The sequence below is a fragment of the Aethalodelphis obliquidens genome, unplaced genomic scaffold (assembly GCF_003676395.1).
Source record: "Aethalodelphis obliquidens isolate GAN/ISIS:26980383/991018 unplaced genomic scaffold, ASM367639v1 scaffold86, whole genome shotgun sequence".
Lineage (NCBI taxonomy): Eukaryota > Metazoa > Chordata > Mammalia > Artiodactyla > Delphinidae > Aethalodelphis > Aethalodelphis obliquidens.
In genome coordinates this window covers 5,433,290-5,450,290 of record NW_020838030.1, presented here as the reverse complement: position 1 = coordinate 5,450,290, position 17,001 = coordinate 5,433,290, and the positions used below count along the sequence as shown (strand labels likewise).

Below are 17,001 nucleotides of genomic sequence, written 5' to 3'. Positions count from 1 at the left end.
GGTGGGGATGGATTATTTCAGACAAAGGAAGCAGTGTCAGCATTAAGCCCATTAGAAGCAGGAGCCAAACAGGTTTGAGGAACAGCTTACAGGTAGAACATCAGGTGTTTGTTTGCAAACCAGCCAATGGAGCCACTTTCTCCTCCTTCCTGAGCTCCTCCCCCTCAGCAGACATCTGTTGTTGCTTTCTGCGTAGGATCATCCAGTCCCCCTCCTTCTGGAACATCTTCCTGATTTTCTTTGAGGAAATCCCCCGAATTCCGCTCCACCATTCTCATTCCATGTGGTTCATGGGAAACTGACACTACCCCCCAATCCCTGGGTACAGGGCAGCAGACCCAGGCCTGACCTATCAGTATGCATGATGTTAATCTGGCCACAGCGATGGGACCCCAGCCAGGCCAATTAGAGACAGCCCTGGGCTTCCGCGGGAAACACCAGGAAGGGAGTGTTCACTTTCCACTAGGGGGCGCTGAGCTGATAGGAAGTGAGCTTGGGAGGGTGGGGAAGAGGGATGGACTTAGGCCAACTTTGTCACCACAGGGGAGAAGCCTCCTGCAGAGGAAAACACCACCAAATAAGGGAGGGGAGAATGGAGGGAAGGGAGGGAGGGAAAGGAAGGAGGGGGAAGGAAGACAGAAGGAAGAAGGAAAAGTGAGGGAGGGAATAAGATAAAATGGAGGAGACGCAGTTCTGCCGCCTCTGATCTGGTGAGTGTATTGGTGGGGGGAGTGGCTACACCTTCAATCATTAAATATTTATTGAACAGCTTATTACATGCAGGTATGATATACCAGGTGCTGCCAACAGTACTGTGTGGAAGGCAGATAGGGCCTCTGCCCTCAGATTATTCACTCTGCTGGGGAGACAATGAAACAAGTGTGTCAGCCTCCGAGATTCAATAAATTGCCATTTTTAGATATGTCAGGTTTTCCTGGCTTTCCGTCTCTTGCTACTGAATGAGTCCCAAAAGGCAGACTTCCTTCCCCGCTAGCTTCCCCACTACCCAGGATCAATCCTGGTCTCGACTGGCCACACTTAGTGCCTGACTCACAAACACTGACCGGCTGAACAGGGGCTGCTCCCCGTACCCGGCTTCCTGCTTCTCTGCCTTGCTCTCCACCTGGGAAACTCCACTGTCATTCAGCTCCAAATCCAATGCCATCTCTTCTCCATTCACACCGTGTCCATATCCCCACTGACACTTGTCACATGGCATAGCCACATCCCATGCTCTCGACACAATGATGATCAGTAAACGTCTGCTGAGTGAGTGAAGGAATGTCCACGCAGGAGAGCTGAGGCGGGGAAGGAGGTTGTCTAGAAGGAAAGCTTGTTCCCCCCATTCTTCTTAGGACCACCGCCATCCCTAGATGACACTGGGCATACGCCCTGGCCAGCAGCTGTGACAGTCCAGCAGGGCCTGCCTTGCCCTGAGTCAGAGACGCGCCCTCGTCTCCCTCCCTGGGCAGCGTGGCAGGAAGATACAAGCCTGAGAGGAGCCTCAGAGTTCCTCTAGATTCGTGCCTTCATGCCGCAGATGGGGAAATCGAGGACCAGAGCCCAGCTAACTGGCACTGCGTCAGTGTTTCCCAAAGTGTGTGACGGGAACCGCTTGTGTTACTGAGGTGATTTCAGGTGTTACGCCTTTTCAGTTCTCTTGGAATCCTTCTGAGTATATCGGGAGGAAAAACTCAGTTTGGTGCTCTCATGTCTAATGCCTGCTTTGAAGGCACTGGCAAGAATTAACCCTGTTTTTTCTTCATTTAGCTTATGGAACCTTTCTATTTATACCAAGTTGTTTTTCATTTGCTAATGTGAAGTATCATTTCCTTCCAAAATATATATATATATATATAAGTAATTTATATGTGTATGTTTATATAACTAGTTGAATGTATTTATGTAAGTAGCTTTTGGGAGTAGACTTGGAGCAGGCTCCGCCACTCCCCCGCTGGGTGACCTTGGGCTGGCTACCCAGTCTCTCTGTGCCTCGCACCCCTCATCTCTAAAATGGGGTGGTAATACTACCACCTACCTCAAAAGTGAACAGAGGATGAAACGAATTAAGACACTAGGCATTTAGACCAGTGCCCAGCACGTGATAATCACCATATAAAAGTGGAGGCTCTAATTATTAGTGATATGAAACAATCTCCAAAACATAACCGCAAAAGCAAGATGCAGAACAGTAGGCCCAGTTGTTGCCACTTGTGCGGGATATGTGTGTCCATGTATGCTTAGTGATGAATTAAATATCTCCGCAAGGAGCCACCAGCTGAACTAGAAACTACTAACCAGGCTTGTATGGGAGGAGGGGGAGAGGTGGGCAGCAGGAGACATACTTCTCACTATGTATCTTTTTGTACTGTTTATCGGGTTTTTTACAAAATGCATGCATTATCTATTTCTAACTTTAAATATTCAACAATTTTTTAAAAAGGAAAGTCTCTCTGGCTCGAGTATGTAACATGTGTAATAGACGGCAAGCCTGGAGGATAGGAGAGCGATCAGGAGGTGGCTGAACTTTTTTAGGCAAAATATTCTCAGAGCTCGGGCTGGCCTAGTGGCATTGTAGGGGAGAGGAGAGAGGGAAGATTTAGAAGCATAAATGAAAAATATTTATGCTTCACCCTTTCATAAAACACACAATGATTTAACACTGGCGTTCACCAGACACTGTGCTATACCCTATGCCACTCACTCTTAGAATCCAGAGAGATGAGGTGGTGACACTCCCATATTCTAGGGAGCTGAGGCTCAGAGTGTTTAACAAGTGACAGCGCCTTGAACCCAGGTCCATCTGGCTCTGAAACCTGTGCTATTTCCAGTACACAAGGCTGCTTACCCATGAATTAATTATGACTGGGAGAGGGTTTTTTTTTTACAAAGGAGTCAGTTTAAAGAAAATTATTAAGTAAATGGCACAGGGCCCAGTGACATGATGAAACCTCAGTGTTTATACCTCAGTGATGACAGATGTCAGTCCAGGAAGACACACACTGAGCCTGGGAGGGAGCTGGGGCCAGAACCCATGATGCTGGGTCCCATCTCAGGCTCTCTCCACCACTGCATCCCTGAGAGTGGTCATCAAGAGGGAGACACCTTAGCAAAAATTTGCCTGGGGGCCCAGAGTTGATTTCATACCCCTGAGCCCAGCGCACAATCAAGTCAAAGCTGGAGTAGGTAAAAGGTAGAGCCCATTCATTACTCCAATTGGCGTCTACCTGTCACCAGCAGCAGTTGGTGTGGATGCTCCTCAGGCCCTCTCCACGTCACCCTGAACCAAGTCTCAGGGGCCCCACTAGCAGTGCTGGGCTTGGAAGACAGGCCCAGCAGCCCTGCCTGGGAGAGCCTGAAGCAGGGCTACTGAGCCCAGCAGGAGGGGCCCGGTGGCAGATGCTACAATGTTTGTCAGTGCAAAGCACAACAGGTGCATTTCATGATCTAGAACTATATTGAAAATCTGAACGTATTTTTAGCTGAACAATGAAAACAGAGTGCTTTGTTATTGTTTTGTTTTGGTTTTGCTTCTTCTGGAGCAAAGACTGGCACACTGGCCCACAGTCTCACCCTCTGCCCTTCTTTCCTCTCAGGTCAATACACGATGATCAAGAGCTATATATTGTGTCAGGCTGATGGGAGTCTAGGGAAAAATACGTGAGGTGTGACGTGTGTGGGGGGTGTGGGGGTGTGTGTGGGGGGGTGTGGGGTGTGTGTGGGGTGTGTGTGTGTGTGTGTGTGTGTGTGTAAGCACTGGCGTGTTTTAGAAAGGAAGGCACCTCAAGGTGATGAGGACTGGGCAGAGGGAAGCCTTGTTGAGTGAATGAACGAATGAACCAACGAACAAATGAACCTACAAAATGCCCAGCCCTGCCGTCTTCTCTGTGTCCTTCCTGGTCCCAGGTGGAGACAAGCCTTTTCCCTAAAGTAGGAGACAGGTGGCAGTAAGCATTCATCTCTATCATCATTATGCCCAGTACCACCTCCTCTAAAAAACATTGAAAGAAAAAACGTGGGGCTTACTGGACAGTCCTTTCTCTACATCATTTCCTCTTTAGTCCCTGTGGTCATGACTCCGGGGCTGGGGGAGGAGGGAGCATCTAAAGGCTTGCATAACGAGGCACGGTAACCAGAAAGTGCTCAAAGCAAATCTCTAGTAACGAAGCGTGGCATTGGGGTCCAGAGCGTCCTCAGCAACTGGGTGCTGTGGTGGACTGTTTGCAAAGACGGCCACAGTAGTTGCCCGATGGCCTCAGGGACGCCCTTTTGCATCGTCACTTCACAAGCAGTTTACTTCTCCATCCCACAGCTCTGGGCTTGGCTGTGTGACTTGATTTGGGGAATGAGATATTAGTAAATGTGACACAAACAAAGGCTTGAAACCTCACTGGGGTTTTCCCATTTGGGGCTCTTTTTTTCAATGGCCAGGAAACTGTAGCCACATCAGTGGCCCCAGTTGAACCCAGCCCAAATCACCAACCCACAGAATCTCGAGTGAATAAAATGCTTGTCGTTTTCAGCCACTGAGTTTTGACAGAAGTTGTTATGCAGCAGTTGATAACTGATACAAAGGCCTTAAGCCAGGCTTTACTTCTTTGTGCCTCAGTTTCTTTATCTGTAAAATGTGTGTCAATTAAATAATGTGTATAAAGTATCTAATACAGTGTGAGATACATTCTGGCCATGGTTGTTATTATTATACTTGTTTTGAGGTCCAAAGACGATATTTGACTTGGCCAAGCTGGGAGGTGGTGCAGCAGGAATTCAAATCCACCTCCCTCTGTAATCGGTTTGCTCTACCATGATCCTGTGTTGTCTCTCCTGCTCAGAATTCCCTTTCTCTTCCTCTGTCCCCCTGTGCTTTGTTAATTCCTACCCATCCAAAGGCACCAGGCCCAGAACTCACCTTTGATCACAGTAGCCCCAGCTTTTCTGAACCCTCAGTCAATCTCTCACACATGCACAAACTCTACCCCTCATTTCTTCACTCAGTGAATATGTATTGATTGCCTACTGTGTGCCCTCACTGCCCTACTGGGACAGCTGTAGAGAACCTGGCTCAGCTCCCCCAGGCTCACAGTCTAGGTGACTTCCCTCCGAGTCCAGGTATCCAGCACACGCTAGGCTCTGTCTTAGGCGGTGATATCACCAGTTCACGAGTTTACTCTCATTTCCCTGCACAGGTTCTAAACTCCTTGCAGGCAAAACCAGTTTCTTTCACTTATTCATAGATCCTTCCCTCCCTCCTTCAACAAGTACCCTGGGAACACCAAGGATGTACAAGACACTTCAAAGACCAACTCTTGAAATGTTCATGGCTGGCTGCTATGTCTCCTGTGGTGCTAAGTCCACAGAAGGCAGCCCCAAATATCTGAATTTAAATGAATTTCTGGGCAACTACTGAAAACTCAGTGCAGGCAGCGAATGACCTGGTGGGGGGCAGGGGGTGCTGTTGGCCCCACCGTGTTCTCACTTTTCTGCAGCACATGGCAAAAGGAGAGAGTGGGGAGGGGCTGGCCCTTCCTTCCCCACCAGCTCCAAGGCCATTGCCAGGCTGCTGGGAGATGGCAAGCAGGGACCAGCCTGCCTGCCTGGCCTATGTGTCTAAGGCCAGTGTCACTTCTGTCCAGCCACCCTGTCCCATGGCCAGCAGGGACACCCGTGTGTGGGCACCAGCGTCATCCTCCTGGTCCCTGACCCGCCTGCCCTATCCAGCCTACAAACTGGAGAAAGCTTCCATTGCCAGCCCACATTTCACTGAGAGCTGAAGTGACTCGCCCAAGACAAAACAGCTGGGTTCAAACTGAGGCCTTGGGCCCTAAGCGCAGTGCTTCTCACCAAGATCCGACTCCAGGGAGTGTATGTGCCAACGGAAGAGACAGGGTGGAGACATTCAAGATAACATAAGGGTTTTTTTTAAACTGCCAAAGGAATTTGAGGCCCAGCGGTGACGGCTTGCTCAAGGTAGTGGAGTTTGGTCTGGGTTTGAAAACTGAGTATGACTCAGACAAGCAGAGGAGGAAAGAGGGTGGCTGTAGGCTGGGGGATCTACAGGGTTAAAGGAGCCAACAGGGGAGAAATCTGGGGTGAATAGAGAGCACCCAGGAGGAGAGCCCAGCTGGAGCCCAGAGGAAAGCTTAGAGATCTGGGTGGGAGTGGCTGGGGTCCTGGATGTGGACCCAGTTGCTGGAACACTGTGGAGGTGAAGTGCCTGAGAAACATGAAAAGGTCTTCAACAGGGGAACAAACCCTCTGCAGAATTCTGAGGAGAAACATCTCATCTGGTTCCCAGCCTTGCCCCTTTACCACCCGGCTTCTCCACCGGGTGCTAAAGTGGGAACACACAGTCCACTTCACACTTGCCAGGGAGGTGGAGATAGCAGTGGTGAAGGGACCATGGGAACCTCTGATACGCTGCGCCTCTTGGTTCTCTTTGTCCTGGGCATGCTTACATATCTGATCCCCTTTAATTCTCACAAGGGGGTGTAAAAAGCAGGTATTATTATTTCTATGTATCAACTGTATTTGAATCCAGGTCTCCAGCTCCAGAGTCTGTGCTGTAAACCACAAGGTGATTTCCCCACAGTCCAATCTGACTCAAAGTCATATGTTTTCTCCAGCAGCAGTGCTTCCTTTACCCCAAGCAACGATCCATTAAAAAACTGTCAGGGTGCGAGTTTTTCTCCGTAACTTGGAATCACAGAAATGTGTGTTTCAACTTTTATAGACTAATCTCTAGGAACTCTCACCCCCATTTTACTGATTGGGAGACTGAGGCCCAGAAGATCGAATGCCTGGCCCAAAGTCCCATAGCTGGTTGGAGTCTGAGGCAGGACTTCCAACCTGAAGTACAGGCTCTTGGGCAAAGGCTCTTGGCCCCTGAGAGGTCTACCACCTGCTGGTTGCACAGAACATGGACTTAGAAAGATAACAATACCAAAGAGAGGGGCCTCTTACAACCTGCTCTTCTTCCCCTCATACCAGAGCTTTTCAAATATAATTTTAGCAGCAGAATCCTCCCCTTTTAATGAGAAGCTTTATAAGGAATCTCCACATACTTAAAACATAACAGTTTTTCTCTGGCCTGATTGCCTTAGGTGTGGTGGGCCTGTAGTTCTGTCTGCTGGGCCTCCCCACCCTGCTCCCCCAGGCTGTCACTGGGCCTCTCCTCACTCCTCCCCACGGAAGCCCATGGCTCCTCAAAGCACAGGCTGTAACTTCCCTCACTATAACCACTGTGCTTGTGTTCCCCATCCACTCACTTTCTCAGATTCTAACACCCATCCCAAACCCAGTTAGATCTTGCCTCTAAGCAGGGAACAAGGTCAGTTCTGGGCCAAATTGTGATGTTCTGAAATTATTCCCCTGAGATAGTGAGGCATGCTCATCCACCCCCCAACCCCTACCCTCTGCCCCTCACGTGACCCTCAGAAGGGTGCTCCATTTTGCAGATGAGAATACTGAGACCCAGATGAGCTACCTGCCCGCCTCAGGTCCCACAGTCAGTAAGGAGCGGGCCTCAGCTTCAGCCTGTCCTACCTGACCCGCGCTCTCTCCACTCCAGCTTTGCGTCTTCAGGTTTGGGAGGTAATACATTCCCACAGCTGGCAGGTAATCTGGATCTCTGTGAACTTTTACAAATTAAACATGCCCGGGGCCCCTCCCCAAATGTACTGAATCAGAAGCTGGGGCTGTGAGTCATTACATCCCATCGTGATGACCCACTGTCACTCAGGCAAAAGACACAGCAAAAAGGCCCAGGGTCACCCCAGATCTCTGGTCAGCCACCCCCCTGTGCTGGGCGCAGAAGAAAGGGGGCCCAATCCCAAACAGCAGCGGAGCCTGAGCGAGACTCACCGTGTAGAGCTCATTGGTGACCTTCAGGAGCTCCTCATGCATCTGCAGGCCGATCTCCTTGCTCTGGAATATGGAAGAACAAGCGTCAGAAGGGCAGAAGGGAGCTGGCTGGACTGACCAATTTCCTCTTCAACACAGAAAGGGCAGCAATGCTTGGGGTGGGGTGGAAAGGGGTACAGAAAACGACATAAACTTCATTGACCCAGACCTGAATACCTCCACTCACATCCACAGAACAAATCCACAGAGAGTGGCTCCTTAAAACAGGGATTCCTGGGCCATATAAGTTGGGGAACCCTACACATCCCCTCCCTACCTTGATGCTTCACAGAGACACCATATTAAAGATTCTGAGAAGCCCCACAGCCAATCAACCTGTTCAGCTTTCTGTAATTCCGGGTGTCTTCAGCGGATGTGACTAGAGTGTGTGTCCCTAGCTCAATACTCACTAACATCTCAGGAGGCTGGGGTTCCAGAGAACCCAGTATGAGAAATAATGACCTAGCCTCTCAATTCAGTGAGCAGCTCAGGTAAACAGACAGCCCACTGGCGCTTGAGGCCGGCGGTCGGCGTTCTTGCCTGGCTGCGCTGCCGACTAGTCACATGGCCTTGGAACCTAAGTTCTCACATCTATAAAATAAAAAACTTTACAAAGCTCCTTGAACAAAATGAGGCGGGTCTTCTTACTGCAGAACTTTTCAGAGGCTTTCATGCCCTCACATGCATGGACTTTGGGGCTGTAGGGTGCAAGTTTAGCTGACCTCAATCCAAACCATGAAGTGACATACATATTTAGTATATTGAGGGACATGAGTCAGAAAACAACGGACAAATTATCTCCAGGTTCCCTCCAGCCTGAAGATTCCAGGATTCTGTTATTTTGCATATTATTATTATTACAGTCATCCCTCCATATCCATGTGTTCTGCATCCAAGGATTCAACCAACTGCAGATAGAAAATATTTGAAAAAAAATTCCAGAGAATTCCAAAAAGCAAAACTTGAATTTGTCTTGTACTCTACTGCCAACTATTTACATATAGCATTTACAGTGTATTTGTAACTATTAACATAGTATTTACACTGTATTAGGTATTATAAGTAGTCTAGAGATGATTTAAAGTATATGGGAGAATGTGCATAATTATATGCAAATACTATGCCATTTTATACAAGGGACTTTGAGCATTGTTGGATTTTGGTATCACGTGGGGGGGCGGGTCCTGGAGCCAATCCCCCCCCATATTGAGGGATGACTGTGTTATTATTATTATTAGGGGGAGGGGAAATGCTCTCCCTGTTTGCCCAGGCCATCATATGAAACTTCCGTATTGACAACGGGAGCCCTGCTCTTGGCCCCTGACAGCTGAGTCATCCTGTCCTCTCTCTCAGCTCCCTCAGCCTCAAGCATGGCCAGCTGCTGACTGGCCTTCCTCTGGCTCCTTCACAGGTCAGAGCCCCCGAACTCTGAGGTCGCTGAGGAAGGCTCAGTATCAGACATGATGCCTTCCCAGGCTCTTCACCTGGCCCACTGCCTTCCTCTCAGCTTCTGGCCCTGGATGGCCAAGAATCACCCGTGTGAAGGCAGTCCCTACAGGAGATCTCTTAGATCTCCTAAGAGATAGCAAGGACTCCAGGGCAATTGCAGAGATCTGTTTAGACCTCCCTCCAGCTCTGGCGACTAAAGCAAGGAGACCCAATCCCAAAGCACAGTAGAGTCTCGGCAGAACTTTCTGTGCAGAGCTCCGGGAGAATCTTCGGTCGCATCCTGGGCATCTACAGAGGTGCTCGATGAGCCCAAGGAGCTGTCCCCATCTCCTTCCATTCTCCCTGAGTCTCAGCCGGTACCTCAGCCTCACCTGTGGCCCCTCCCCCTGACATTTGCCTCGGACTCTCTGACACCCTCCAATGGCCTCCTCTTGGTCCTCGGTCTGGCCAACATCTCTGACACCCAAGATTCAGTTTCTCATGTATTTGTTTTTATGATCCAACTTTTGTGATAGGTAATAAATGCACACGGTTAAAGGAACTCTAACAGTCAGCAAGGTAAAAAGTGAAAAGTAAGTGTCCTGGGCTCCCAGAACCCCACCCAGAGGCAAGTGCTATTAAGTTTCTTCTGATACCTTCCAGAAACAGTCGATGAATATACATGCATACAGTTGGATAGTGTCTGGTTTTTTTTTTAACACAAATGAAAGTATTCTATACAAGCCTTTGTTTCTTGCTTTTTTCCACCTAACAATATAACTGAGAGATTGTTCCTTGACAGGACACGTAGCTCTTGCATCCTCTTTTTCTAATAGCTGCTCGGGGTTCCATACACCAGATGTATCGTAAGTAATTAACTAGCAGGTTGTCTCCAGTCTCTTAATATTCCAAACAATGAGACAGTGAACATCACTGTACTCTGTCACCATGCACGTGGGCAGGGACCCCTGTCAGAAAAATTTCTAGAAGCAGCTCTGCTCGGAAGAGTCCAGCCTTCTCAGCTCAGCCCCAGCCGGCTCCCCACGCACTGCTGACTTCAGCTCCCACTTCTCGGGCTCCATCCTGCATGACCTCAAAGACCCATATCTTCAGCTGTTGCAAAACAGTACAGTTTGGATGGCGCCTCATCACATCAAATTCAAATTATCCGAAACAAAGTTGTGACTTCTCCTCCATCTCCTCAAGTTCAGTCAATGGGATAATATCTTCCCAGACATGGCAACTGGAAATTTGGAGCTATTTTTGACACTTTTTAAAATATCCCCCGTCCTCTATCCAACCTGTCAGTGCATCCTGCCTTCGAACCGCCCAGTCCTTTGTTTTCTGCAGCAGGCTATACCCGTTCCCTCCCCACTATCCATTCTTGCCCTTCCTGCTTCCTAACAGAGACGTGAATTTGGCCCTGCTTTCATCCCTCCAGCCAAATTCTTTCCAGGACATCGCTGACCCCCATCCCGACTCAAGATGGTAGATTCTGTATGTGTTGTTAGTCTGGGGGTGAGTATATGACAACTGCATGGAAGAGGACTTAAAGGTTGAGGGGAATTTCAGCTTTCCTACTGAGTGCTAGCAAAAAAGCATGGAGCCCCAGTGGCTACCAGCAGGCCTCTTAGGACCAGGAGAGGAAGCCGCCCTGGGTGGCAGAACAAGAAACCTAGCTGCTAATGACCTCCAGAGAAACTGGTTGAACTGAACCCACAGCCTGCCTCCCGGTGAACTTCTACTTCTGTGGATTTACTAGTTAAGCTACTTAAAGCTGGGTTTCCTGCCATTGGCAGCCCAGAGCAACCTAATGGATGCATTTCCCATCACCAGTCCCAGAGCAAGCAATGTCATCATTGCAGGACCCAGATTCGTGAAGCCGCCCCTCAACAAAGTCCTGACTCTGGTTCCCGATTCTGCATGCCCATCCCAATGTCATTTCCTAGAAATGCATTTTACTGTGTCCCTCTAAGGCTGCCTCAGTGCCTATGGGATCAAGACCCAGCTCTTTAGCTTGACTTTCAAGGCTCCATACAACTGGCAGAGGTCTGGTTATGGGGTGGAGAGGGCTGAATTTCAGAGCCACAGAGACCGGGATTGGAGACAGGACTTTAAACCATTTTACCTCTCAGCATCTTCGCTTCCTCGCCTGTAAAATGAGTGCCCGTTACTGTCCTTCTTTGCATTTATAAAGGGAAGTGCAGTGATCTTGCTTGTTTACTTGTTTATTCATTTGTCATTTGTTTCCCCCACTTGAGGGTAAACCCCATGAGGGCAAAGAGACTTTCTGTCTGGTGGTAGATGCTCATTTCCCCCAGCTGCTGGGACGGCTGGCAGCAGACAGCCCCCAGCTAAGAGAAAGCTTCAGGGATGGCATCAGAGGATGTGGTGACAAGCCCTCCAAAGACTGACACCTCATCCAAAGATGGATCTATGTGGGGCATAGAGGCTGGTCTCTCCTGTCTCAACCTGGACAGCTCTAAAGGGTTGTGCTCTCTTTAGAACTCCCCGTAGGGCTGGCTAAGACCTTAAGTAAGCCTGCCTGCACTATAGCTTGGCTTCACTCAGCTTCCTCCCCGGCCCTCCCTAGGGGGCGGATCCCAAGTACACTCCCTAATCATTCTGCTAAGATGTTAAATTCAGGCCTCAGAGTCAGCTTCCCGGGTACCCAATCTGCAATGTCTCACCTCCCCACTCTTCCTGGCAAGCCGTAGAGCCTGTCGCATAGTGGGTGTTCATTAAGTATGTTTGTTGAGTGAACCTATGAATGAATCCAGTGACAGTTCCTCTAAGACTTAGTTTCCTTATCTGTAAAAGTGGGACGATGTCACAAGTGTCATGAAGTCCCTGTAAGGATGAAAAAAGATGACGCACATGACAGCACTGGTATCATACCAGGCACAGGCAAAGAGCTTGGGAAACAGTGGTACAGGCTGAATCAATACCCACCGGATGCCAGGGGCAAGGCTAGGAAGTTGCCCAGAAAAGGGAATTCAAAGTTGAATTTTTTATTAACTCTTCCCAGTTTGGTGGGATCAAGGGTCAAGAACCAAATAATTCTAAGGCATGAGGCAGAAAAGGCTGCAAAAGAGTGAAAGAGGAGGCGATGTGGGAAGCAGGGATGAAGAGGCTGGAGGGACCACCACCGGAGCCACCTGACCTTGCACGGATGGCCAGAGACGGCATTCTAGAAAGGAGGCACAGCCTGAGCAAAGGCACGGAGGCCGGGAATAGGGGAAAATGTGGTTTGCTAAGAGAGAAGCACAGCAACAGAAGAGCAGAAGATACGCTTGGAAGGCAGGTTGGGCCAGATCACGGAGGCTAGCAGAGTGCAGGCTTCAGTCAGAGCGCACCTGGGAGCCTCTGAAGATTTTTGAGCAGCAGAGTCTGACGGCAGACTGTGCTTCTTCAGGAAGATGAAGCTACGGGTAGAAGAGGGTGGATTGGATGGAGGCGCTGTAAGTCACTAGAGGGAACCTGCCTGAGTCTCTGCTCTCTCCCCCTCAGCACCAAGCCTGGGCAGGGCTGGCCACAGTGAGTGCTCAGCCAATAGAACTGCAAAGGACTAAAGGCATTTTATTTTTTATGGTTGGGTTTTGTTGGGAAGGGAAAGAGTCTCACTACAGTTCCAGAAACTACTGAACCCAAACCAAACATTCCATCATGAAGGGGAGGCTAAAACCCTGATCATCCCCAGCAGACACCACACCCAGCCCTTGGGGACCCCAGCGGCAGTGTATTCGCACTCTGTCTGCATTTCTCGCATGGCTTTCATGCCTACAGAGGTTGGGGTGGTGGGTTGTGTGCGTCCTTCAAGGACAGGAAGTGTGCGGACTGTAGAATATGATTACACTGGGCCAAGGAGGGTTCAGCCCTGGTTCTTCGGGGTTGGAAGGACAAAGCCCTGTCTCTCTAACCCCAAAATCTGTAAAACTGGGTGGCAGGTGGCCCCGGCCCTGCTTCTTTTTCTGCCCACGGCTAAGGACAGTTAAACTCCCCTGAGGACCAGGTCACTCGGATGGGGGTGGGGGCGGTCCTGGGCATTACGAGACGCTTAGCAGCATTCCTGGCCTATCACCTCTAGATGCCAGGAGCATCCCCTACCCCACCGCAAGCTGTGACAACAAAAATGATCTCCAAACATTGCCAAATGTTCCCTAGGGGACAAAATCGTCCTGGGTGGAACCGCTGCCCTAGACTTAGGGCTCCAAGTGGCAGCTTCTCTGGGCTACAGATGCGTTTTATTTGGCCATTCAGTGTTTTCAGAAAATCTGACTCTTTCCAGCATTTAAAAATCAGGAAATTGCCCTTACAAGTCCAGATTTTCAGCTTCTCTTGAAAAACTAGAAGATCCAGCGAGGCTGAGCCCCGACTTGGAGCACAGCGGCCCCTTCGGATGGGGTTGTGCTCTCCAGTTGGCCACAGCATCTCCCTTCACCCATCCCTTTGAGTTTATGACCCAGAAACCAGTGGGGTCTCACTGGGGGCAGCCGTCTGTATCCCCTGGTGCTCATCAAGGCAGCCATCCCAGACCTGCCAAATCCAGACGTGTGAGAGGATCTTTCTACAAGAGCCCTTCTCACATGCCAACCTTTGAGAGTCACCGAAGAGTCTGGTTCCTGAGGCTGAACCTCCTGACTCTCCCGTGGACCCAGACCCCACTGTCTGCATAGAACCCCACGCCCCTGAACCCATCCTCCTGTCTGTACTACCTCTTCCTGTAGCTCTGTGGCCAGTTCCTCACCTGGCTTTGATTCGATTTACACCAGCATTTATTTGAATGGCCTACTACATACGAGCCTCCACGAGGCACTAATGACACAAAGTTGAGTGAGACCTGGTCCCTGCTCCATCAGCTGCAGCCAGCATTTCTGGAGCACATTCCATAGGTAAACACTGTCCAAAGTCACCTCCATATATTATCTAATGGAAACCTTTAAGGCAGGTACTATTATTATGCCCGCCTGGCAGACGAGGGCTGGTGGCTCATAAGGGTTAAGCAACTTGCCCCACGCTGTACAGCTAGGAAGTGGCAGAGCCAGGATTCAACTTTTGGTTGCTCTAACCCCAAAGCCGGCACTCAAGGACCTTCTGTGGCCTGTTTCCCCAGGGCCAAGACGAGATACAGGCACACAGGTGAAGAGAAGCCACTGCAATGCTGTCACAGAGATGAGTCAGGCCACAAGTCCAGGCTGCAAAGAACGGCATACCCTCTGGACGCCACCAGCCCATCCGATGTGCTTTCTCACCACTTGTGCAAAAATCTGCATCCTTGGGCCTTACCCTCACTTGCAGGCAGTAGAGTTCTCCTTGGCCTGGTCCTTCTTGGCCCACCTGCCCTGCTAGGACTAAATCGGCCATGATGGCCATCTCTGTCTTCTCCCTTCTTCCTTGTTCTGATAACAAAAGATGAGATACAGGTGGCACTCACCCCTGCTTGTCTGATCATACCAGATCGTCCATCCAGCACGGGACCCAGCCTGACCAGAGCGCTCTGGTGCCCTGTGTCTAGTGACTGGGTCAGAGATGGAAATGTATTCCAGGCTGAGCCAACAAGAATTTTCCCTGCAGCTTTCTAAGAACCATACTCTCAGATCATCTCTCCTCTGGGGTCACCAAGCAAGGACATCAGGGGTCTCGAGCTACCCACCACAAGGAGAGTCAGGGCCTCGACAACAGCATTTCTGTCCTGACCTAGTGATGCTAAGACTTACCTCTGGACTTTTCCAGCTTACAGAATCCCGTGAATTTCCACCTTTGCTCATGTGAAACAATACTGATGCACTCTGCTTATTTTAGCATGAAGACACCAAAATAACCACAGGGTGAGACAGCCTTCTGAAAACCCTCTACCAAGCACGAGCTTTAAAACAGTTTCTGCAAAAGGTCCAATTTTCAACCGACTAGAGAGAGCATAAGCCCCTTAAAGGCTGGGACTCTGGCTTCGCAGAGTGCTGTTCACGAAGACTTGCGCACAAAAGGAACTCCATGCTACCTGTGCGTGAGCTAACCAATACGCAGAGCCAGCGAATGGAGAGGGTAAAAGGGGGTCACCTTTGACTCTCGCTTTTCCGCAAAACACAAGACAAAACCAAATCCTGTACGTTCACGTCAAGATGGCACCAGATGACAAAAATTTTTTGACACAGTGTTCCTGAGCGAAATCAATGTCTTCACCGAAAGTCCTGCTGTGGATGGCTGAATTTGCTTTTCAACGCAGGGCTGATCTCGCTATTAAGGGGAAACCCTCAGAACTGTCACTACAAATCCTAGGACTTCATAAGCTGTATTTGAAAAGTTCTCTTTGCAAAGGGTATGTTTCTGTCTCCCTCAGGCTAACTCAAATGTGGAGCTGGTCATTCTGCACATCTAGAAAACATTAAAATTCTGGGTTTCAATGACAAGACTCCCTCTCACTTCTCCAGAGGAGACCATTCGAAACAACCCTTAGAAAACTTTAAGGCAGAAAGTAAGGTGGAACCTTCCTCAACTCCAACCGTCCCCTCTTTCATCGCATCAGGCGTTGAGTCAGCAACACCTGTCTCCCTTTTCTCTTTGCTTGATGTTCTCATGTCCAGTTTTCCCCCTTTGGGAACATTCCATGGTTTTCCTAGTTCTGAGGTTCGAAGGAAATAATGGGAAACAAATATACAAACAAAGTAAAAACAAAAACTCTGTCTCTTTTAGTGCTAATCCACTGCTTCAGCTTATTTTCTCATCAAATAACAAAACTGGAGACCCACAGATGTTCCCCATTTAAATAAATGATACATGTAAGCACTGGCCATCTCCCAAAGAGACTGCATTTTTATTTCCAAAGCAAAGGCTTGAGGGGCGTGTCTTGGAGGGATGGGGCTTCTCCAACTCTGCCCTGGAAGGTCAGTTTATCCCTGAACACAGCCACTTGGACAGCTAACTGGCTGCCATTCTCCGGGCCGTGTCCTAACTTGCCAGTAACTGGGCTGCCAGCGCTCTGGCACGTCCTTACCCCTTGCCTCCTAACATCATCCTTAGCCTACACTCCGCCCACCTTCCACCAAGACACTTGTTACTCTTCCCCCTCCCCCCACCTTCTTCCTTTCCCTGCTCCTGGACACCTCCTTTCTTTCCTCCCCTTCCCAAACTAACTTCTGTCTCCTGTGGCTGCAACTCCAAATGTTGTCATCTACTTGTTTTCACAAGGAGCTGGAACACCAGGGCTGGGATATTGGGCAGCAAGGAAACAGGAGGCCCTGCGACCATTCATCAAACGTCCTCAGCAGAAGTGGGCCCCACTAGTGCCTCCCAGGAGGCCAGCAGCAGGCTAAGGCAAAAAGCCTAATGTCGTGTCTGTCACCCTCTTCCCCCACTAATTCCTCCCAGCATCTCTCTGGGGACCCTGTTTGTGCTGAAAGCCTTCATTTTCAGAAATGCTTAATGTCTGAGGATACCTTGGAATGGCATGACCAAGTGACCTGATACGGTCAGGCTAGGAGTTTCTGGATCTCTTCTAATAATACTAAATATTATTATTCATATAATACTTATCGTTAATAGTAATGCTTAGTACTATTGATATTACTACCAATAATACTTATCATTAAAGAAAATAACAACAATAATAGCTATCGTTTCTTTGATCTCTTAGCGTGTACCAGGTCCAATGACAACTGCTTTACTGACAGTACCTTA

The 17,001-nt window shown here is 49.3% G+C and overlaps 1 protein-coding gene across 5 annotated transcripts in view; it reads right to left on the bottom strand.

The window, feature by feature from the left end:
- Window positions 1–17,001, bottom strand: part of SRGAP3 (SLIT-ROBO Rho GTPase activating protein 3) — a 252,356-nt gene that overhangs the window by 84,333 nt on the left and 151,022 nt on the right. For all 5 annotated transcript variants that reach the window (XR_003430173.1, XR_003430175.1, XR_003430174.1 and 2 more), the window contains exon 4: window positions 7,861–7,923. Coding sequence is in view for 2 of the 5 variants with exons in the window: in XM_027093960.1 (XP_026949761.1) it covers window positions 7,861–7,923 (63 nt within the window). In the remaining 3 variants the exon portion in view is untranslated. The remainder of the gene's footprint in view (window positions 1–7,860; window positions 7,924–17,001) is intronic.